Here is a 25,300-nt window from a genome sequence, read left to right as displayed (position 1 = left end):
CAGAATATGAGATATATACTCAATGGAAACTAAGTAATTAAGTAATACATGATCTACCTAAGGCCTCCAAAAGTGTGTCAATGTTTCTGTTTTAAATAGTGGAAAATAAATAGAAATGTATCATTTCATAAAATTTAAGGAGAGTTTCACTGAATTCATGAATATCTATTGTGTAAGAATTGGTTAAAGTTAAGATGAATTAGCATTAGGAAAGGAAGGTTGTAATTTTCATTCAAGAGTAGCCCTGACTCTAGTCCAAATCTGAGCATTAAGCTGGGTAGTCACTAGTTCACAGATGTTTTTTGTGGGGTCATGTTCCTTCCAAACCAACCATTCAGAGCCTCTTTTCCACCCAGTGCCTTTGCTCTTTCTTGTCCCCTGGAGCCCCTCCCCCACCTACCTGTGTGTGTCTAAATTTTACCCTCCATTCAAACTCTAGCAAACTGTTAAATCTCCTATGAACCTAATCAGTTTTCTCCATGGACAAAATTCCACCTTTTTCATTGTTTTGTGATTAGTATATGCTACTTCCTGTTGGCACTTACATTGTTTTAATTTGCCTTTTTATTATTTCTGTCTATCATCCCCTCTATTAAGTTCCTCAAAGGTAAATTCAACTTGATATATATCCATTTACTCATAGAACTGTCAAAAGTTATAGCACATGGAAGAGACTACATGTGTTTGTTGAATTAGTGGAGAAATTAATGAGTACATGATTTAAAGAGTATTATTTTATCTTGAGTTTCCACATGCAGACTGTAAGTTCTCCACCCTTTTTCTAAAGACTACCAAAAAGAGGACCTCTTAGGTGAAGCTAAAAGAACACAATGACTAAGAAGTAGAAGAAGCCTGAGACATGATGGAATGCCCAGAAATTGGGGTCTGGATTAATGGTGGTCATTTGCTCAAGGAATTTCAAAAGAATTAGTTGGGATTTAGGAAGATAAATTTAGAAACAGCTTTTATTTCCTATTATTTTCTGAAAAATTCAGAACATTTACTAGTGAAAGAATATTTTCAGGAAGCTGTGGGCTGACTGGTCCACAGTGCATAAAGAAGCAGCATGTGGCTGGGGCAGATGGGAGCCTATAAGGGCAGGAATGAAAGCAGAGGAGGGACTGTGGGTGTGAGCTGAACAGAAGAACATCATGAATGGGAGGAAGAAAAGGTTGGTTGAATTGATGTTGAAAAACAAACTGTCTAATGGCAATAGCCTTATGGTGTGTATTGATGAAATACCAAAGAAAAATAATCTCCCTACAAATTAGCCCAGATATAAATTTTGAAAGATCAATTCTATTTCTAATTTCCTCAGTTCAATTTAAAAGTAATTGTGATAAAAAGGTGGTGGTATCAGCCTTGAGACTTCCATACCACAAGGTCACTAGTGTGAACTAATTCACCATCATCAAGTTACAAATGGAGAAAAACTAGGTGACCCGAATCATGTAGTTCTTCCGAAAACTAATAGGGCAGAAATTTTTCATTTATGCTACCAAATGGTTTGCTACAATTTGTACCTTTTCTGTACTACTTGGATTTTCTAGGTCAATTAAATGCATAATTTATTAATTATGCTCTGTATTTCCCTCCACTTGCCTCTTACCTCTCAAAATGCATGAATAAATACAGCTATTGCTGTATGTGAAGCTGTCCCTGAGAGCATGGATTCCTTTGGAACTTGTGACTGCTCCTCGGCACCTTCTTCCAAGTTGTCTTACTTACGCCTTCCTCCCCATTCCCACAGAGCCTGTTGGGGCCGGAGGAGCCTCACCTTTCTCTGCAGGCCATTCTATTAGATAAAAGGATTCTGAGTATGTTTCTAAATTCTACTCATATTTAGGACTTACACAAGTCTTTCTTGTTATTTTTGTTTTGTTCTGGTTTGGTTTGTGTGCTGGGCATTGAACTCTGGACCTTGCACTTGTGAGGCAGGCACTGGAACCACTGAACTAAATCCCCGGCTAGTCTTTCTTGTTATTAAACAACACAAGCATGTCAGAGATTAATACTTCTGCAGATTTCTTCTCCATGCATCCCAATTTCAGGTCCCAAGAGTATATAAATGCATTATTTTCTTTGTATTATCTATATTGATTCTACCTAGAATAAGAAATAAATGGACTTTTTCCAATACAGAAGCAACACAGAGGTCTTCTAATTACTTTTAAAATATAAGATAAAAAAAAGGCTGTATTTTGTTCTCACAAGCCTTCTTATGACTAATCTTTGGGGATAAACTCAGATAAACAGCACCTAGCAAAATAATCGAAAGCGTCTATGTCTTAACTGAGAAAAGAACAGGAGATGTTGAAAAGTACTGTGGGAATGCATGTATTTCTCACACAGTAGGAAATGCAGACAGCTGCTGATGTACATATATGTGTATGTAGCCACTGCCTTCCATTTTACTACTTTTCACAAGATACTCAGTTTTTTCCCCATGTCCTGGCACCCAGTTCTTCTGGTAGAAATATTTTTCACATCTCTCTCCCTCCTACTTCTTTCCCCCACACACTTACAGTATGTGCAGTTTCACCAGACCCGTATGAAGGCAGGGGAACACTGATGGGTTTGCTTTTCACAAGTGTGGGAATGAAAATCCTTCCCAACGAAAACATCTGTCTCTGTTCAAGTCATGCCCAGTTATTCCCCAAAAGAAATGTTCTGATTAACTTTTTTTAAAGTCTTAAGATAGCAGTTTGTGTAGCAGATCTAATTAAGAAGTTTATGTAACAGATCTGCAGGAGTTTTTTTTTTCTTCTTCTTCTTCAACTGGGTTCTTTGAGCTCAGTTTGAGTGTTACCAGCTTGCGATATGCAACGGCCAAGTGCTTCCCGGGCTGAGAACTATGAGCTTTTGTGGGATACTATTGCTTCTTTAAAACAGTGTGAGCAAGCTATGCAACATGCATTCATTCAGGTAAGGAAAATTTTCTTTATTTTCTTAGGGATTAGTTTTCTCCTCTTTCTCATTATATCTCCAGAGAAACACATGCATTCTATGCATTTAAAGGAATAATAGCTTCTGTGTGCTTCTTGTTCAGGATAAACATGTGTCTGTTTTTATTTGCTTGGTATGAAATCAGAATTCTTAGTATGGCCAAATATTGATCAATAAGAAAGAGTAAACAGTGCTCTAAATCAACTTGTCCTGCTATAGATAATGGTTTCTAATAGTGATATGTGTTAAAGAAAGGCTACAATATTGATGTTCCTCATATTAGAATTTGAAATAACCTGTGATGTGTATTTCCTGGTTGATTCCCCAAAACTGCTTAGAACTGCTTGAATATCTTTGGCAGTTGAATTTGATATATAGATCAAGAAGCCATTAATTAATTTTAAAATTTCTGTTCTTTCCTTATTTGAGTAAAATCTCCATACAACTTCTTGTGAAGTATGTGATTGATTCATTTTTAAAGTAGTGGTGCAATATTTAGAGACTTGTAAACAGGACTTTTTAGAATGTACAGATATATAAGGTAAATTATATATCTATAATATATAGATTCAGTGTTTGTTTTATGTTATGAAATGATTGCACTTACAATTTACCTGACAAGTGTCCAACTAGCTACATTTGATAAGGTCACGTGAGGCAAACAGAAGAAGAAAAATATTAAAATATATGATTATTTAAATTGACTCTTTTAAAGTATTGAGATAACCATTAGAAATGAGAGAACAATCTTAAAAATAAATCTTTGCTAAAAATTTTTTGAACTTCATCGAGAAAAACATGACATAGAAACTTGAGATATGCTTCCATCAATAGTTGGAATACATAAGTCTTCGTTGAAGTTCAAGCTATTTTCAAGTTTCTCGAATTAGATGTCATATTTTTCTTCACAACTTGAGAATCACCTAAATGTTTCAAAGACTGCGATATTTGAAGTTCTTCTAATTGTACTACATATGTTCTAATTGGATCTCTGTAAGTAGATCTTAACTATTTAAGACATAAAACATACATAATTGTAAGGAATCTAAAAAGTTAACAGTGGAAGTTCTCTAAATCATATTTAGTTATAATGAATGTTTCAAACTGGAATCTGGTGTATATAGTTTCCTTCTACTATCTTTATCATAGTCTCCTTCCTTTGTTTTATTGAAGAAAGTCTGATAGTCTCTGTGAACCTCATGTATCTTTTCTGAGTTTTCTCTGACCAGCCATAATTTTTTGTCCCTTCTTGGTTTCTTGTATGGATCTTTGGTTTAATCATATAACATGTTAATGTTCAGTGTTTCCTTTGTTCTCATGATTATTTTAACTTCTTGAACAAATGTATAAAAAGATTGGAAAAAAACAATTAAGATTTGTTTTTTTAATTTCCATCTTGAACTTCTTAACTGAAGAGGTGTGTCTATCTCCAGTAAAAAAAAAAAAAAGTACTTGGTGAGCAGGTGAGGATTGCCTCTAACATGAGTCTTCAACTCTAGGATTTCCAGTTAATGCATGGCACTTTTCACCACCAACTTTGTTAATGCTGGCCTCATGAAATTATTTTTATTCAAATCCACTTAAAGAAAATAGTAAACACTAACTAAGGCATTATAGTGGGGGTTCAGGTGTGGTGTAACAGTGATGTTTTAATAAGGCAATAGACCTTTATGGGAAAAGATAACCTTTGAGTCTAGTCCCCTGGTATATGGGTTACTTTTTCTTCAATCCTGTTGTCTGTTCTTAGGTTCCTTATTTTACTCATACATGTAAACATTGCCAAGTTATTGATAAGATTTGTTCAAAATCTTTTTCAGCAGATATTGGGAATTTTCTAATCTCTCCAATCTTTTCATATTTCTTCCAAATCTTTATTAAGTGTGCCCATCATTATAATTTTATGAAGTCTTTTAAAGGAAAATATTATATAGTCATTATTAAAGTATTACCAGTTGAAGATAATACTATTTAAATAGAGCCTCAGTTTGTTTTTGCTAGCGTGTATAATTTAGATCTCAGGTAAAAGACCCTACTCCCCACTTTATGTACTTTCTAACACAATAATATATTTCAAATACTTACATATGTATATACAAACTTTACTAATGCCCTACATTGTTTAGGGTGTCCTAACAGAGCCAGTGATGTCATTATATTGAAGAAATGACAATGTATGTGTCTCAATTACCTCCTGTAAAATAAACCTAATTCTTTTTAAAAAAATCAAATATTTGAAAATAAAGATGTAAAATGTGTGGATACATGTTGATATAGCCAATCTTAGAAAAACTTAAATTCACAATCAGAGAAATGCTTTTCTATGCCTGCACTGTGAGTATGGATTCCTCATACATCATTGCAGACCAGAGCCACCTAATAGGCTTGGATCATTTCTGTTCTCTCACAGTAAGCTGTGGATTTAGCTAGTGCAATTCTGTGGACTAATAACAGGCCTGACCTAAAATCTCAAGTTACGGAGATCTCAAGGTTACAGAGAACCTTCCGTTCAGCCTACAAGTCTCATTGCTGAGCACCATCACCTGGATAATGCTGCCCAAAACAGTCTGAAAGAAAGAAAGGAAAGTATGAAGTCCTTTAGAGTTTCAAGATTTCATTTCACAATAGTGTCCTGTGGTGATAAGATGGGAATCAAATGCAAAATCTTAAACAGTTTCACCTGCTGAACCCAAGAGCCCTAAATGCAAACCAGCAACACAGACTTTCCCATATCTTTTAGCATTAAGTGCTTTGCCATGTAAGTTTTAAATATTTATTGAATGCAGGAATGATACATCCCTCTCTCTGGCACCATGAGGACATTCTTCTAGATAAGCAGTATCTTTAGGTAACAGGCAAACCAAAAGCTTTGCTGTTTTATTCAAGTAATTAAAGAGGCTTATAAACATCATCTCATACTGTATAGTTTTCCTTTTTTCGTTAAAATTACTATTGTAAGTCTTACATTCACTCACTATGAATTTTCTCGGTTCAGACACATTTTATAGTGCCCCTGAGATGTTCCAGCCCCTATTCTAGGCCCAAGGTAAGGATGAAAGGCACACTCGAACTTCTTTGTTATATCATTGCTGCATTACCACTTCACTGAATGATTGCCCCAGTGTTTCTTATTGCAGGGTATAAAGTAGGCATTTCTTGTGTCAGTAGCTATCATATTTAGATTTCATAAAGACATTCACACTGAAATTCAGTGGGTCCACAATGCATTTCTTCTGCTCATCTTGCTGCTAGACTCTGAGCTTCTGTCAATCAAAAACAGTTCCAATAGTGTTTATTTATCCATCTCAAAAAAATTTATTTTGACCCTAATTTGAATGTCATGCAACTTGGCAAGCATTGGGCAAAATTTTTAAAAAGTGAATAAATCAGAAAGACCCCTGATTGAAATTCTGACCATAGGAACTTCCAAATGAACATATAAATCATTCTTAATATCAGATACAAAGTACCCTAAGTCCCCAAGAATTACCACTAGAATTCAGAGAAGGAGAAAGCTTCATGGAAGGATTGCTCAGCTAAGTTTTGAAGATTAAGTAGAACTTTTTGACTTGCACTGATGGTGGAGAAAGACAACACTCCAAGTGAAAGGAACAGATGATTCACTTAATGACTGTGTAAATAGTCTGTTTTGCCACTTGTTCATTCATTTGACCAATACTTAATACATACTTTTATATGCCTGGACATATATAGCAAGTAGGAAAAACTCAAACCCTGCCCTGGTGCTATCTATATTCTATTGGAGGAGACAGACATAAAATAAATAATTACATATATTTCTATTTCACACTTTAATACTAGATTATGTGAATTGTTCATTACATTTATCACCACTGCAATTCAATTGTGCATAATATGCACTATATATAATCTACTAGAATAATTTAACAACAGAAGATATTTTTCAAAGTCACTGCAAATAGAATAAAACATTAGTTTCCAACTATTTTATAGTCGTAAAATACAAGTTTATTTCTCCAGCAAACAATTCAGATATTCTATCTGTCACACACTGGCTAGATACTGATAGTATTCAAGTTTTAAACATTTTACATATATTACTCCATTGAATTCAGTCAACAGCTCTCTAATATAGGCACTATTACAAATAAAATTTAAAGAGGTAAAATACCTTCCCATGGTCACTTAGCTAATAAGTGGTGAGACTGTGCCTTAAGCTCAGCATCTGACCCCAGAGACTATTTTCTTACCCAGCTCAGTAGAATGAGGAGAAAACTATTAAACTAAGATGACTGTAGCACCATATGATAGGAGTAATAATTAAGGGATGAAAAAAACCATAGTAAATGCAGCAAGGAGAGAGTCAACCACCTGCTTGGGATAGAGGGAAAAGTTGGCCAAAGAAGACTCAGGGGAATAGTCCTGAGTCAGTTTTAAAATGGGGGCTTCCCAGGTAAGACAGGATGAAATACCTGCTACAAAGGTATGAAGGCCTGGCAGAGCAGAAGGGAATAGGGCAAGTTATCAACTTTTCCCTAGGCTCCACCCCTCTCTGAGCATTAGAGAAGAAGCAATGTCAGGAACAATGGGGATGAGAGTTCAGCCATTCATTTGAGGTAAAATATCCTGCAGATAAACCAGAAAGAATAATTCAGGCCCATGGACTAGGGTGCTGGAGTTTTACAAGTAAATGTCCAGTAGAGTAAGAGATGACTTTCAGGGATGTCAGATACAAAAGGTGGCTTCATTACCCCTGCTACATGTATCCTGGCCCATAGATCAACAAGTGTCATTGCCTAGATCTGGGGATATATGTGTAGAAAAGAGGGAATGCTTGTCCACAGATATTAAAGAATGAAACACATGTAGTAAGAAAAAAGTGAGGGGGGACCACTTGGTCCCAAAGAAAGACACTGAACAAAAACCAGCCTAAAGGGAACAGGAAGAGCTTGGGCTGTGGCTCCCTGGGTCCTTGGACATTCCTAGCTCTCAGTTCCAGTCCCTGCAGTGACCTACCCTGCTCTGCTCTCTGCTTGTTCCTGATAATAAATTCCAAAGTTCTCTTAAACTGATGCAAATGGCTTTCCTGTCCTGCAACCAGAGAGCCTTAAGCTAGACAGGAACAGTGGCCAGTGAGTGACCAGTGACATAGGGCTAAGATACCCCTGAGCAGGAAATGGCAGAATAGAACCAGAGAGATAAGCTAGTCAGCTGAGCACATGGAGCTTCAGGATAAGATTCTGTCCTGCAAGCTTTAACTCATTTTCCCTTCTACAAAACTTCTCTCCTCCCTGATAACTACATGATAGGCCTTTTGTCTCTCAATTTTCAAACCTGACCAGCACTTGCTGGTAGAAAATAAGTAAGGAATCTGCTTACAAACTGCTTCACTCCACAGTTTGTTACTTACTTTTCACAGTATCAACATACAGTTGCCCTGTTATCATTATCTTCATCTTAGAGGATCAGTGATATCAGTAGTTTGTTTAAAATCAAATACCAAGTAAGAAGATCAGAGAATGCTGGCCTGTAAACCCTTAACCTGCTTACTTTTCTCGTTCATACCCACCTTGGTATTTTCCTCTTTCACTCGTGCAAATGGTCTGCCTTATATTATAAATACTGGCAGGTTTCTCTCATTTCCACATGGCAGTGTAAGTTCCTGGCAGGACAAGACCACATGCTTCTCCCCTCCCCATTTTCTATAGTTCCAAGTACAGTTCTTTAAACATGATCCTTGCTAAATAAATCTGTATGGGCTCATTAATAAGTAAGAAATGAGAACTTAGGCAGCAATGAGATGACAATGAAGAAATGATCCTTCTTTTCTCAAATTCATCCTGAAACATCTGTCTACTGAGCTCCACCATCCCCTCTGCTGACACTACTTTTCATTCCTAAATGTTTACTTTGAACCAGGATGTCTGATTTGAGCATTCATAAACTTAGGTCAGCTCTAAAAAGCATTTGTTCAGGGATGACTTTCAGTCCTAGTTCACGATGTTCCAAGTATGTTTTGTCCTTTCTGCATTCTAAATATTCCTCAACTCATCATTCTCAATCACGTTAGACTCATTTTTTACCTTGTTCTTAACCTCACTTTGCATTTCTGTCTAGTAGCACTCCAATTTTTAGTCTATTTTCTTGTACAGAATATGATTGAGGCTATTAATGGAATTTCTATTAGTAAAGAAATAAAGATGACACTTAATCTATGAAGACATTCAGTTAGGGGGGGCACTATGCTACAAGTGACCTGGATAATTACAACAGCTCGAGCCTGTGTGATTTGAAGATTGCTGGTGAAAGGAAATAGAATTGTCACTTTTGTTTTTGAAACAAAGAGCAAGAGCCTGCTATCTTTTTATCTTCCTCCTTGCAGTGTTTTCATTTTCTTTGACTGCTGGTCTCATGCACATTTAGAGTTCACAAAATTACCACGTAGAGGATTTCTTCCCTGTATTCCAGTTTTATACAGTGTTTTTGTTGATTCATCAAAATAGGGCATTAGCATAGATATATGTTACTGTACAATAGAGTAAAAAATAAAATTCATGCTTGGCTATTTCACTTTTCTTTATGTGCCCTGGAAATTGCAACAATAGAATATCAAACTTGTTTATTATGAAAAAGAAAAAATGCTAGTTGTTCAGAGTTAATACTAACAGACTTCTTCCATGTAACAAAACAAAATTAAAAATCATATATACAACAGAACCTCAAACCCTTTAATGAACTAATGTAGATATGTCATATAGTCCCTCACTTATGAATGAGTCCCATTCCTGGAGAATGTTCAGAAGTCAAATTTGTTCATAAGTCCTGAAAAAGCAAATCTTATACTGGGTTCACTTTTGTTTCCATGGTTATTGGTTTGCACTTCCTGGCAGTCTCCTCCACATCACCACTGCTTTTCCTCTTGCTTCCAGACATCCTGGGCTCTGATTGAGCACTATACTATGTACATATCACACTGTACAGTAAGCACACAGCAGCACAGCTGTGACAGTGTCCAGCAAATACGTGAGCTATGACATGATTTTTTCACATCTATGACTGTTCCTAATGTGAGGTCTGTGAAAGTTCACGGCTCAAATGTTCGTAAGTCAGGGACTTACTGTACTCTTAATCTTCATTTAGATATTTTTACTTAGGAAAATGCTTAAGAACAATGAAATGTCTAATTTTTATCTTTAGTAACCCCAAAGTATACTATACCAATGTTTTTGCAGTTGATACTGCTACTGCTGAAGTCTATTACTACTTCTTATCTTCCTTATATTTATTTTCATGTTATAATTTTCAAAGCAGTATAAAATAGATTGTTTTCATTACAACCGTGGTAGGGAGGCAGGGCAGGTCCCAATTACCTCACTGCATTTATATGAAAATTAAAATTCAGAAAATCAAAATATCCAGGATCAGAAATTGTTAAGTAGGAAAATATAACCTACTAAGACTAGAATCTCAATCTCGTGTACTTGTTGCTCAAGTTTCAGCTACTTGAAGAACATGAGTAATTCTTGATCTACCACTTGCTGGCTTGGGTGGATTAATCAAATCCTCTGGGTCTCTGATTTGTTTTATAAAATTAGAATTTATACAGATATTTCTAGCCTTTCTTGATTTTTAATGAGATATAGTGAGTTACACTCTTAGCACAGTACTTAATGAAAGGATGTGCCTTTTTATAATTAATGTTGGTAAGTGCTGTTTCCTATTTAGTTTCTTGTTGTTGTTGTTAGTATTTGTTTGCAATATGTAATAATTACATTCATCTTGGAAGAATTAGTACATATATGTATCATATCTTAATCATTTTTACTTCTCCTTCCCCTCCTTGCCCTCCCATCTCCCCCATCTCTAGATTACCTTTCCATCTCCACAAAGTCTAACACCCTGTTTCCCATTTTTCTTTTATTTTTCTCTTTAAATTATTTATGTTTTGGATTCCTCATGTAAGAGAAACCATGTGATATTTAACCTTCTGTGTCTGATTTATTTCGTGTAGCCTTATGATCTCAAGATAAATCCATTTTCCTACAATTTACTTAAATTTATCCTTCTTTATGACTGATCTCACATTTTCTCTCTCCATTTATCTGTTGATGGGCATATATGTTGCTTTCAAGATTTAGTTATTATGAATTGTGCTGCTATATACATGTAATACGACTTTAACTCTGGCAGAAAGATAACTAGAAAATCTATAACTGGGTCAAGTGGAATCTCTAGTTTTAATTTTTGAAGAAATCTTCATACTGATTTCCATAGTGGTTGTACTAGTTTACATCCCCACCAATGATATAGAAGAGTTCCCCTTTTCCCCGTAACTATTGTTTTCTGAATTCTTGATAACAACTCTTCTTTCTAGAGTAGGATGAAATCTCAGTGTTGTTTTGATTTGTGTTTCACTAGTGACCTAAGATGCTGTGTGTGTGTATGTGTATGTGTGTGTGTGGTGTCTGAGTGGTGCTGGAGATGAAACCCAGGGTTTCCTGCATGCCAGGATGCGAGAACATGCACCCTTCCATTGAGCTACACCCCAAACCTGCTAATTTTGGAATATTCTAAATGTATACTTTTACAAATTTCATAGTGTGTTCATAGATGCTATCATTTGCTTCTTGAAGCATAAATGACTAAATAATAATTTATAATATCCATTTACCTATAAACAGAAATTTTCAAATATGTTAAATGAATCACCTAAGTTTATCATGCAAGTATGGAGAAAGAAACCTTAAATGTTGGCCAGACTATTAAAATCCTAAACTTTTTATTATTATTTTTATGATATTCAAAATTAAACTAGTATTAAGATTAGAAATCACACAATCCTCATAGCTGGATATAACCTCAGAAGTAATTTAAAGGTTAAGTGACCAAGTTTCACAAGGCCATACCAGCCCTAGATGGTTCCTCTGCTAACTCTAAGTATAAGAATTGGAGGTGTCTCATTCTAACATGAAAGCATAAGGTAAGAGAGTTCCTGCTGAGTTACAGTAAGAAAGGAGGGGTCAGGCCAGGGAGTTAGCTCAGTGGTTTTGCTGCCTGCTGCGCAATCTCAAGACCAGAGTTCAATCCCCGGTACCAAAAAAAGAAAGAGAGAGAAAGAGAGAGAGAGGAGGAGGGAGGGAGGGAGGGAGGGAGGGAAGGAAGGAAGGAAGGAAGGAAGGAAGGAAGGAAGGAAGGAAGGAAGGAAGGAAAGAAGGAAGGGGAGGGGTCATGAGATGTGAATTTACATGTATCATATTCATAGAGAAGTTATGTTCTCCTTCTCAATTTGTTGGGGAAAATATGATGTAAAACAAATGATGTTTTCAGTGTATGTGAAGTTGCAATTCCAATAGCAAAAGCAGTCTCAAAGTACAGTGGAGAGAACCTCAGGTTGGAAATCACCATGCCCCCTAACAACACTAGAATCCCTCTGGACCAGAAAATAACCTCCTTTCTACCTTCTTTCTTTTCCTTTCATTCTCCCCTCTTGCTGTATCCCTGTCTTCTCTAGTGTGCAATAACAGATAATATTCTTTGATCTTTACCCTGAAAAACACTGCAGTAGCACTATGCCAGGGCTTAAAGGGGGGAAGGAAATTAAACAAGTAGGACCTTTATTTTTCATAATAACTGAGAGGAAGAAAAGCACCTGAAAATGGAGAAACTAAGAATGGGATATTCACTGGCGCTCTGTGAAGCAAAAGCAGCTGTGGGGCTAGGAACTGGTTGGCATTTCAGACCCAGAGATTTGTAGGCTCCTGGAACAAAGAGTTCATTGCCTATTTGATGACAATATACAAACACATCTGCAGAATCTATTCCTTGGTGCCAGAAAATGCCAGCCATCTTTAGTAAAGCTCTGTTTTTCTAGACTTCATTCACTTTTCCCTTTTATCTGTTCTTTCCTCATCTTTTTCTTCATTGAAAGTGATCTCAAATAGAACACTAATTTTAAAGAAAAATAGAGAAGTGGAGAATGATAGATTTCTAGACATTATAAGAATTTTAAGCAAGGAAAATAGAACCAAAATGTCATCCATCCTGATCCATTTGCAATCCTAACAAAGTGCCATCTTTCAGAGGCAAGTCTTAGAACATCTTACTGACCCTCCACCAGCCATAAGCACGTGATCAGTCACGATCAGACACAGTAAATGAACTCATAATTCTTCTACATCTCTCTTGACATTTCCCCTCACACAAGAAGTATTCTAGATATGAGATATTTTGAGTCATTCTTCATGGCTGTTCAAACTTTAGTGTGTGATTTAGTGTCAAATTATACTTAGGGAAAATATGAAGGCAGAGGGAAAATTATTTCTAGAGTTAAGACTTACAAAACATGGAGAAAAGCAAGGATGGAAGCAAGAGTTCAGTGGTAATTCTGTTTTATTTCAAATCTTCTTGACTCTTTAATATAGAACTTTTTTCCTGATAAGATGATCTCAAGGCCAGAAAGGTAACTGCTTTTTAAGGAAAAATACAGACCTTGAACATAGACCAAATGGGTCATAAATAGATTTCTTAGGTGCTTTGTCTAAAGCATACAAGACCCCATTCTTTAGACAATTCAAAAGAAATTCATCTATGTCATTGATCTTTATTTAATTTAATAACCTTTGTCTTTTGCTATGCCATTCTTAACATTAACTCTTCTTTCTAAGTGGTAAAAGGGGAGACAATCGTGTCCCTGAAGGAAGAGATGTAGAGTATCCATGCTTTTTCTCTCACTATTTCCCAGCAAATTAAAATTTACAATGAATGAAATCAGATCCCTGATGATGTATGGACTCTTACAGGCCATCTGTCTCATTTTTTATTCCTCAAATATAGAAATGAATGGGGAAGTTCAATTAATTACCTTTCTTCTCAGTTACTATATTTGCCAGGTCCAAAACTGAGAACTCCTCATAGTCCAGCCATCTTTGTCTCAGGAACATAATTCCTTGACTGGAGTAGATTACTTCCAGAGAGATAGGGTGCCTAGGTTTTGACAAGTAGGAACTTCCTGGGAAGTCAGCCTGACTCCATTGTAAATGATTTGAAGCATTATTTTGTGACAAAAATATATGATTAAGAAATAAAAATTGGATTTATTTTTCAAGATACAACACGAGACTTCAAATGAAAGTCTAGTTTTGGCTGAGTCTTTGGATATCTATCTTCACATTCATCTGGAAAGTTTAAAACATGTTGGAGATGTCCTTTTGCTTTTTTCGTGATCTGTGAGTCCTTAGCTTTCTCCTAATTCCATGCTTCCTCTACATAGCAACCTTTTCTGAGATATTGTGGGATAGTAACTTAGGGTAGATAATACTTCCAGAAGCTGCCTCCCTTATTCCACAGAGAGTGATAATGAAAAACGAATATGGATTTGGAGTCAAGATTAGTAAACTTAAGTTCCACTACTTATTAGTCTAGTGGCCTTGGACAAACTATGTTACTGGTCCATGCCTTACTTTCCTTATTTAGAAAATGACCATAGTTAGAGTATGTATTTTACTGGATTGTAATGAGGACTAGAAAAGAGTGAGCATTAAGTACCTACTTATAGTTGGCATATAATTACCCTTAACTTACATTCCATAGTTGAGAATAGCATCATTTGTAGTGCAAGGTAAGTTCCAGACTTCCACACATGGCAGTATTGTGCAAGAGCTGGTCACCAGAAGGAAGCATGCCATTGTCCTTTTCTACCTATTTCACCAATTCCGTCATCTCAAAGGTTACTCATTTTATCTCCCATTGCTGTGGTTTAAGTTCCATGGGTCTCAAAATCAATTAACAATGTTTTGTGTGTATTCTGTTCGCCAAGCATTGTTAAGAGTGTACACATGGATGACTAGTAAAGAACTGAAGTAAGAACAGAACCCTACCCTTAAAACAATTACAGTTTCACCATGGAGATACGAATATCACACATGAACCAATTAGCTGTCAACACCTATAAGAACAGAAAGAGACGTTCATTAGGAATGTCAGGTCTTGGTGGTTTCACAGAACTTCTTTCCTTTAAAATTTATAATTCAATGCAAAGGGATAAAGTACAAATAATAAGTGCTTTAAAACTTAAAGGGTAGGGGCTGGGAATTTAGCTCAGTGGTTTTGCCGCCTGTTGCCCAGCGCAAGTACCCGAGTTCGATACCCCGGTACCAAAAAAAAAAAAAACTTGAGGGGTGATGGGATGGACAGGTTGAGTCCTAGAGTGATGAGTGAGGAAGTTTTAGGACATTAGATGGCCCTTTTAGGATGGAAAGAATTGAGTTAGGCTGATAAGAATGGAGGGCATGACTGACTCAAGGTGTGGAATAAAGAAGAAATATGTACTAATATAAAATAAAGTTTAAAAAAGCAAAGAAATTGTAGTAGGCATGAACAAATTGTGTCCTCAGAATAGTAAGAATCCTGGCCAGATGGAAGAAAAGGAAAGCAATCATTTGTTGATCATTCATAGAGTGAAAGGCCCTGATTAATGAGCCACAGAATAAGCAGGCCCTATCTTAGCCTAAAGAACCAGATTATTGACAGTTTACTTAGAATTCTTGTTCCTAAGTGTAGACAATATAACTGCTAAGATTACTGCTCTTTGGTAGCTTAGCGACAAGAAGCAGATGGCATCCACATGGTTCTTTCCAGGAATAGCACCACATGGAGTGAATCAGTGAATTAAGTGGGTATGGTTATTGGGGCATGGGGTACGTTGAGTGAACCACATCTGAGATTGGAGCTAATGGATCCATTTTTTGGTGGGATCTTCTGAGAACATTTGCATAAATAAGGCAGTTACATTTGTAAGAGCTCAATGTGGGCTTGTGGGATTTGAGTCATCGTGGCTCAGTGGTGAAAAGCAAAGAGTTTAAAAGTCAGAAGACCTGGATTTGAATGCAAGCTTTGCTTCCTTCTAGATGTCCCACTTTAATAAATTCCCTGAGTCACTGAGCCTTTGTTTTCTTATCTGTAGACAAGGAAAAATTCTACCAATCCCTCTGAGGTTCTATAAGGAATAAATAGTAAAGCATGAGTACAAATCTTACACAGTGGGTACTTGGTCAGTCAGTATTAGTTCCCTTCCTTTTCATGTGAGAATTCAATGATCTAATGTATATGAACATACTTTATAAATCATAAAGCATGGAATTGGGATTTGGTATAATTATCAATTTTGGTTTAAGTGTTGATCTGCAGACTGGTTTTGGCGAGTCATTTGTTTAGCTTTACATGCTAAGTTCGGGGAGGGATGTAGGAGGGTGTAGGATGGAGGTCTGAAGAGTATTCATAGCAGTTATTTCTGCCTCTTGATGCAAGCGTGATGGATGTTAGAGAAAAGTTACAAAGAAAATTCTCTTTGGTTCCCAGGTCTCTTCTTTCTGGGCCTCAGTCTCCAGGCTGTCCCATGTTTTCTGCCCTAGGTCAAAAAGAGGACAAACTCATCCTAACCATAGTTCCTCAGAAAATCATTCTTTTTCTGCCAAAAAATATTATAATATTTTGTATTTTAAAGGAAGACTGAACACTTATGGAAACACTATAATCCAAAGGATTGAAATACTAATGAAAGGTTTTCAGGGAACAGTAAGAGATTCTGTGTTGACTAGAACAGACTTCTGGATACTTGTCATGTCTTAATAGGGGACAGAAGCAAATGTTGTGCAGTGGTTAAGAGTTACTTACTTTGGAGCCAGACTTGACAGGTTTGAATCTTAGTCCTGCTATTACCAGCTAGACCTTAGGCAACTTACTTATCATCAATTTGCCTAGGTGTAAATTGAAGATAATACTGTTTTAAGAAATTGAAGGCAATACTGTTAATAAGACAATACTGTTAAACTTTGGGTAAGCACAGTTGAATTGAGTTCACATCAAAACATGAATCTGCCTTTCCTTCTTCCTATGTTCACAGTGAGGCTAGTGGTAAGCTAGGTAGGTAACTTCTTGTGGATTTTATTAATGTGAGGAAGAACAACCAAAATTTTAGTTTCTTCAAATGTGGCTCCTTTGAGAAATTCTGCCGCAGCCATGACCCTGAAATTAAGGCTCCTTTGCTAAGCCCTCAGGCATTCATGCATTTCCCTCAGTCACATTCTTGCCTCAATGTCCTTGTCTGTGCTGTATCACTGAGGGTTAAAGGCAAACCAGGTGATGAGCTAAAATTAATACTAATGACTTGTGGGTGGACTGGATTGAACTGCACTCACCTAGTTGGTCGTGTGAAGATGGGGCATGTAAAAAAGAAAAATTTTAAAAACAAAAGGCAAGCATGGTAACAAAAGATAACCTTACATTTATAAACTCTCTTTTGCTTCACATGCATTTTTCTCCACCTAACTTCTTGAGGAAATAGGTTAACTAGAAAATAGAATTGTCCCATTTTTAAGTGGGGGTTTTCAAGAGATTAAGGGACCTAGAAACCATATGAGAATTGGGGAATTGAATCTGAGTCAGTACAATGAGAAAATTCTCTTCAGACTGTGAAAGAGAAACTCGTAACTTTCCAGGCCAAAACCAAAACAAAACAAAAAACAAAAAAAAAACCCTGCAGATTCAATCTGGTTACCTGAAAAATGTCACACAATGAAATCAGGAGATGATAAAGATACTATCATGGGCTGGAATAAAAACTGGCTGTGGGTACTTCTTAGATTTCTGAGGGAAGTGACTCAGTTAATTTATGCATCCTTCCTTCCTGTCACTTTCCTTCCCTTCCTTTCCCATTCATTCATTCATTCATTCATTTTTTCCTTTATTTATTTATTTTTTTCTTACCAGGGATCAAACTCGGGACCCTGCATCTGTGAGGCAGGCAGTGGAATCACTGAGCTAAATCCCTACCCTTTCCTTTATTTATTTATAGGCAGGGTCTGTCTATGGAGTTCAGGCTGGCCTTGAAATCACTATGTACCATGCTGGCCTTGAACATTCAGCAATTGTCCTGCCTCAGCCTCCCCAGTGCTGGGATTAAAGGCATGTACCACCATGCTGGACTTCTCTTTCTTTCCTATCTTTCCTTCTTTCTTTTAAAAGGGAGAAATAGTGTTTTCTTTAGGAAATTGTAGGAGTTAAATGCACTGAAGTCTTTTAAAGTATTTATTGCAGTCCTTGGAACATCATAATCACTCAACATAGGCTTAGTACTTTATTATTGTTTTTCTTTCCGTTATTATCCTCTCCTCAGATTGACACTAAGTAATTGTGAAATCTGGGGCATGCCACTCTTTTTCTCTGTCTTCATTTTTATATTTGTAAAATGAAAGGGTGGAATTAAATGTTCCCTAAGAACCCAGCTTTAAAAAATTCCTGCCGACATGCCAACCTGCAGCCTGCCATCTTTTGCTCTTGTTCTTTTAAATGCTATAATAAAGAATAAAAAGTTTTAGTACTTACATACAGTAACTATATTACATGATTTATATGTGGCCCAAGGCAAGTACTCTACTCAAAATAAACAAGGGAAAAAAAGCAACATGCTACATGTCTGTTGTTCTTCTTTTCTCTCACAAAACCATCAATATGTATTTAATCAGTAGTTGACTAAACAATTTTTTCAAAGGATTCCTGAGTCAACCAGCCTGGTTGTGCCTATGCCTTTAGCTTTTCTCAGGCCCTGCCTCCTGTGAGCCAACTCACAGCAGGTACCAGGGTCTCCATGACTGGGACTCCTCAGAAAGGACAAGAGGTTCTTGGACCAGCCAGAATCACAGTGCTTGGAACAAATCTGGCTTTTGGACCTTGTTGCCCAGCAGTAAAAAGTAGGACCCAAAGAGTTGTGGTAAGGTTTGGCTTCAGTCCAAGCAGCAGTGGGGCACAAGTACATGGCTAGACCACTTGAGTTTAAAGATGTTCTATTTACAAGCTATCTGATTTTAGCAAAGTTTTTTAATCCTTCCTTCCTCACCTATAGATTGATAGTTGTAGTTTTTGTTTCATAGGCTTGTTGGAAGATTAAATAATTAATTTATATAAAGTAAGTCCTACCAGTGGGCCTCCTCTTATTATCTATCCCAGTATTAATGTAGTAGATGATCTATGTAATAGTTAGGTCATGGTTTCAACAGCCTTAAAGTAGTGGTAATTATAGGTTCTTAACAAATCTATCAAATAGGATAGGATCCTACTAACAACTAGGAACCTGGGTTCTAGTCCAGCAGATTGTGGGAAAGAAAGAGAGGGAAGAGAAGGTTTTCATACCAACAGAGAATGAGAGTGCAATTCAAGAAATGGAGGAAAAATCCCTCTTCTTAAGGATGCCACATTTTTATTTCCAGAATACACCAGTAAGGGATGAGGAAAAAGTTAACACAAAATATAGTTATTGTGAGTTTGACATTTGACATAACCAACTCAGTACTACTTACTCATCATGTCTACTTCAGACCTGACAGAATATGTAGGGGTAACCCGCCTATCCTCTGTGGTGAGATTAGGATGTGGTCTGATTGGCGTTCACACTGGTGACTGCTTTCTGTATGAGTGAAGAAGCAAACAGTCTGTAAGGCATCTTAGAACTGCCAGTTTATACCAAATTTACCTTGGGGTTCTGGGATCTCTAGCTCTCACTGTGAAGTGGCATACACAAACAATGGACTAACTTTAAGACATTCAGTGGCTTCCATTTTGTTTTAAATCATTATGCCATGACATACACAAAAGTTGTTTATAGGGCCTGTGTCCCTGAAAGTGGACAAAAAATCTTGGCCACTCTGGAGTCTTGCCCAGTAAGGCTGAGATGGTAAGCTAGAGGTACCAGGCCCCCAAAACACCTTATATACTCTTCTTGCCATATTTTGCTTCTTATTTGACCTGAACTACTGACAGCTACCTATCTTCTACTTGCATTCTCTAGGTCTGATGAAATCCTGGCACAATCCTTAACTCTATAAACTTTACTATTCATAGGTTACTGCAATATTTAGCTGAACTAGTTGATTTTTCTCTTTTCTGTATTGTTTCTTCAAAGTTTAGTTGCAGACAAGGACTGTCTTTTGACCTTCCCACTGATTAGCCTGAACCTCTAGATGTCAGCTTCCCAGACAGTCAAGGTCCCTTGGCTGCCCAGCCAGTGTCCTTCCCTGCCAGTACCTTGCTTCTTCCCTGTAGTTGGCCTGGCAAGCAGCTGCTTTCTCATGTCAGAGGTATTTTCTAGATCTGGCACTTAAAAAACATCAAGAAATGACCAATATCAATGAGTAGCAAAAATAAATTCTTTTGAAAATGTGCCTTCATTATGTACAAATTTTTCTCAGATTCTCTTGGTGAAAAGTAATAGAAGTTTACCTTTTATTTCATTATCAAAGTTGCTGATATAATATAAGATTCTTTGAGTATCCCATGATACTTAAAAACAGAAAAATGGATAGAATTAATGAATAACTTTATCTAATACAGTAATTTAAATTTTATCAGTATCCTCTATTCTTGTGTTTTGAGATTCTGTGGTTAGCATATTTCTTCTCTTTTGCTGTAAACTGGCTTTTCCACATGGAAAAGAATGTAATATAACAGAAAAACCACTTGCCTTTATTGTTTGGGTCACCCAAGAAAGACTGCTTTTCTTAATCCTTTATAGTTTCAAAAATGCCTGCTCAGATTTGCTCAACATAAAGACTAGTCTTGAAGCTTCTGATTAAAAGGAGATTTGTTTTTTCAGATTTGTTATAAGTTTCTTTCCAGTGAATGGAAATAAGCTTAGTGAAAAGGGAGCCTGGAATCTGCCGAGTCACCAGTTTGATTTAGGCATTCAATTAAAAGTTTAGCTACTCTGAAGAGAGAGGGCAAGTCTTCCAGGTCAGTGTGCAGTGTGGAGAAAAACTTGGAGGAAACCATCGAAGTAACCAGGGAATTGGTTCATAAAACTCAGAAACCAAACCATATCAAACTAGAAGTGATCATTCATGGCTGCAAAAGTAAAAAAAGAAACTGGAGCAAGGCTAAACTAAGAGAAGATCTGGACTACCAACTGCTCTGAGGAGTACACTCCTGGTTCATGCTTATAATTCTGCTATACCAAGTTGCTGGCACTTTGGAGTTTTATTCTCTGCTGATATATGTGCCACTGAGTGCCTAAAATAGTCCAATAACCTTCTGTAAAAATAGTCTGTGGAGGGCCGTGAGGATCTCGCTGCAGAGCAATGGGGGGATTTTCAGAGCTGCTGGTCTAACAGCGCAGCATGTTTTTCATAAGAGCCCACCATGGCATCTCATGCTAGTGACTGCCAGGAATTGCCAATGTCCAATGTACATATCCTGTACATATATACAATCCCCACATCCTGTTTGTTCATGCATTTTATTGAAGTTTAGAAATGTAAATATTAACTGTGGCTTTTGGATATTTTTAACACTGAAAAGGAGCAGTGAGCTTCTATGTAACATAAATCATACACAACCTGTAATTCAACATTCACAGACTTCAAGTCCTTCAGTTTTAAAATTATAATTATTGTTTTATAAAAGCTGGATTTAATGATGTATTAGTGATAAGATAAAGAAAGAATTTGGTATGGAATACTTAAGAAGATACTCAGAGGTATTGATGACATAGAAGATTTTGGATTATCTTAGAAATGTTCTACAAAGTTGGCAAGTACTTAATTACTTTCCTTTATATCTTCATTTATATTTCATAGCTACATTTAGTCAATAATTTCTAAGTATTTATTGAGTTCTGTGTGAATATTCAAGTACTAAGGAGAAGTACATGGTTCCTATCAATTTTCAAATATAGAATCTTTCTGGAAAAACCAAATTTACCTGTAGGAAATGGAAAATAGCATAAACGGAAGTTTTAAAGGATATTACATTGGAAATGGACTTATAAAGTTTATTGCAATAACAATATAATCTACATGACGAGAAATAAAAATTAAATTAAAGCCTCTGATCAATACATATTTATTAATCAAAGCTGTATTAAAAAATAGGGGAAATACAAGTATTGAATATGATCTTTAAGGTTTTCAGTTTATTCAAGGATAGTACAAATCACTTTCATGAGTAATAGGAACTGAAATAAATTAGATGAGAGATATCATTTAACTAGAAACACAAGAAAAACCTCTTAAGACTTCACCAGATTCCTTTTGAACATCTAACTTGCAATATCTTTTTTTATTTTTTATTTTTTGGTACCGGGGATCAAACTCGAGTCCTTGAGCTTGCGATGCAGGTGGTGGAACCACTGAGCTAAATCCCTGGCCCCTAACTTGCAATATCTTGAGGTGTCTTTTGCCTTTGCTTCATTTGGATCTCCTATTATGCTCTACAAAGGAATCTTTTATCATCAAGATACTGGGGTCATAAAACAACTTAGTGGGAAATAGGTGAATTGTGATGTCTCTAAGGCCAATTAGTATTCAAATTTCAATTCTCCTCCCCCCCCCCTTTTTTTTTATCAATAACATAAAGATGGTTCCACTAATGCCAAATAATCTTATGCCTTGTCAGCACTGTTTTCTGGTGATTCAGTGAACTCTATTTAAATCCTTATACATATTTAATAAATGGTAACAGTTGTTATTATTAACTTTGACCTATTCTAATGAGGCCTCTTGAGTAGCCACTACTGTAGCACTGAAATCTCTGAATTATAACTGCTCACAAATGGTCTAACAATCTATCCTTACAGTAGTCTATCTTTAAGTATACTTACTAATATTATTTAACATTAATTCTAAAATATAGTTTATAAAGCACATTCAAATATATTTCATTTGATCTTCATTCTTTTCAGAAAGTGTTACTATTATTTCCATCCTGTAGAAAAAGAAAGTGGGCAAGAGAGGCTTAGAGGACATGCCCCACTAGAATCATACCACCAGAAAGTCCCCAAATCATACAATCAAGCAATTTCTGAACCAACTTTAAGCCCAGGTCTTCTGATTCCAAATGCCATGTCTTTAACCTTACACCAAATGCCTCTCAATAATCTCTCTCTGTGTGTGAGTGTGTGTATATGTGTGTGTATGTATACAGTTATGTGAACTTTTTCCAAAGTGCCAGTTTGCCCAGAAGGGATGACTATAAATATATCATGAATGCTTAGTTGACCCACTATATGGAATCATAGATCAAGTTTGTGTTCATTATTATCATCAGTGTTGTGTGTTAAGACTTGGAATTTTGTAAGACTTGCTGAACTTCCTTATAAAGAAAAACATTTGATTAGGATTCTATAGGCACAGATTGACATTAAAAGGCTGTTAATTCTGTTAATTCCAGAGGGCACAGCTAATGAAATGTCCCAGAAGTTGAGCACTTGCCAAACACTGTTGCACAGGACAGCTCTCGATTAATCGTGATGAGAGTATTTCCTCTATCTAAATGAAATCTGTAATTTGGGATGGAGATTAAAAATCCTTTGGGGGATGAAGGGAAAGGTGCTGTGAAAATTGTAGAAACTAGAAAATAAAGATCGGCCTACTCAATATTCATGAAGCCAGACTGGTGATGCAAATAGAGATTGCAATCTCTTATTTTCTAATGACTTGGCATGTAGCACTCCTATATCAGTTTTACACAGATTTCTACTCAATGTTAAAAGCAATTGCTTCAAGTTGTACAAAATTTTAAAAAGGAATGTTTAGCATATCCAATTTGACTTTCTGCCATCTCTGAACTAATTTTTAATTTTCCATCTAAGAATTTTTAATGTATATAATCATAGATACAAAAAAGGAAAATAAAACTGATATGACACATGCATAATAGGTAAACATATAGGTAAGATATCAATAAGTGAATGCTCAGTGCATTGAATACAGCATACTTCCAAAAGGCAATTTAAAGAAAATAGCTATAAGATTGTTAAGGTTTAAGTTTGTTTCCTTGAGAGTGAAATCAAAATTTCCTTAGCCATCTCATTTTGTAAAGAAATGTTACACATTTTAACTCTCATCCATTTTATTAGAAATCCTTAAATCTCATTCACAGTATAAATCCTCACCTCCTACACTGTTGTGTGGAATTTAAGAGAAAGTGAATGCAAATTCTATGAATACTCACTTTATTTCATTATGTTGTGATATAGCAAACAAATATTTGAAGAGGGGGAAGGTGGAGAAAACCCTGAGTCATTTGATTTAGCCCCTCAACAGCTGCTACAGTGCCCATGAAGGAATTCATGAAATACTGTAGTTGTTTAGTTCTTTGCTGAATAAATTAACAGAATCTGTTTTAGAGTAGATTATTTGTTATTTAAATTTTTTCTTAATTCTCTCTTTTAGGCCAGCCCTGCTCCTATAATTGTCAACACAGATACTTTGGACACAATTCCTTATGTAAGTAACATTTTTATTAAGATTTTCTTTAAAAACTGTAGCAAAACTTAATTAGCTGAATTTCAATACATAATCTAACTTTGATATACAGTCACTTCGAACCAAACTAGATAATCTTATGGAATGAAATGAAATATACAATTACTTTTGTGAATTTTCTTTTGATATTTCCTGAATCTTGGCTTAGATATGCCCAATATTTCCTCCTTTCATTTGTGTTTTGTGAAGCATAGGAGTCCAAAATGAGGAAAAAAAGCATAGATAAGTCTTTTCAAATAATTTTAGTTTGCTGAGTTGTTTGCTGGAAAGTAACTGAACTTTTCCTAGCAGACATGGACAAACTCCTTTGAGTTTCTTACTGAAGGAGCACTCGAGTCAATTTTTTTGCCACAGCCTAGAACATGAGTGATCAAAAAATATTGGATGGGTTTTGTTTGGCTTCCAACAAAAATTATAAGAAAAGTTTTGTAAGGATAAAGTTTACCTATATATAAAATGAAATGCATGATTACACGAAGGTGTGGAGCATGAGATTATAGGATCAGGCAGACCAATGAAGCCTAGAAGTCTGTCATGAAACCATAATGGCCAAAGTTCTTGATGACAGAGACTGATTTGGAGGGAAGGCCATTGTAGCAGTGGGCCACAATGTGGGTAAGTGGTTCTGCCAGTCTATGTGAATGGGCACTGGCTGATGATGGAGGTTAGTGATCAGGAAAGATGAGATAGCCACAGATCCATGCAGACAGGTACAAATAGTGAAGGAGGGCTGCAGAGATAATGGACAAGAACAGAGTCCTGTATTTTGATTGAGAAAAGTATGCGAATCACTTAAAACAGTACCTGGCACAAAATTAGTGCTTGTTAAATGTTTTCATATTTAAACTCCAACCTCAAAGTCCTGTAGGCACCAATGAAATCACAGACACAGATCCAGGAGTGGAAACGGTAGAGAATAAAAAGCACATGACCCTCTAAAGTTAGTACCTGCTACTTTGGGATCAGTGTTGCCAGATCATCCCATTTTCAAGGAAATTTGAATTTTAATATGTGTTCATAATTTTATACAAGTAGGCAGCCACCTTTCAACACTTCAAACACAG

At 36.2% G+C, this 25,300-nt stretch overlaps 1 protein-coding gene across 38 annotated transcripts in view; it reads left to right on the top strand.

Annotated features, from left to right (window-relative positions):
* Positions 1-25,300, top strand: part of Dlg2 (discs large MAGUK scaffold protein 2) — a 2,046,311-nt gene that overhangs the window by 1,273,439 nt on the left and 747,572 nt on the right. For 34 of the 38 annotated variants that reach the window (XM_087212053.1, XM_087212052.1, XM_087212046.1 and 31 more), the window contains one exon: positions 24,144-24,197. In XM_087212053.1, coding sequence (XP_087068179.1) covers positions 24,144-24,197 — 54 coding nt within the window. Of the gene's footprint in view, positions 1-2,427; positions 2,926-24,143; positions 24,198-25,300 lie in introns of those variants that run through there. The other 4 variants (XM_087212068.1, XM_004868262.4, XM_087212070.1 and 1 more) reach the window with 4 other exon arrangements.

Source organism: Heterocephalus glaber, unplaced genomic scaffold (assembly GCF_053883595.1).
Source record: "Heterocephalus glaber isolate CG9 unplaced genomic scaffold, H.glaber_assembly_v1.0 deba00001429, whole genome shotgun sequence".
Classification (NCBI taxonomy): domain Eukaryota; kingdom Metazoa; phylum Chordata; class Mammalia; order Rodentia; family Bathyergidae; genus Heterocephalus; species Heterocephalus glaber.
This window is presented reverse-complemented; position numbering and strand designations above follow the sequence as displayed.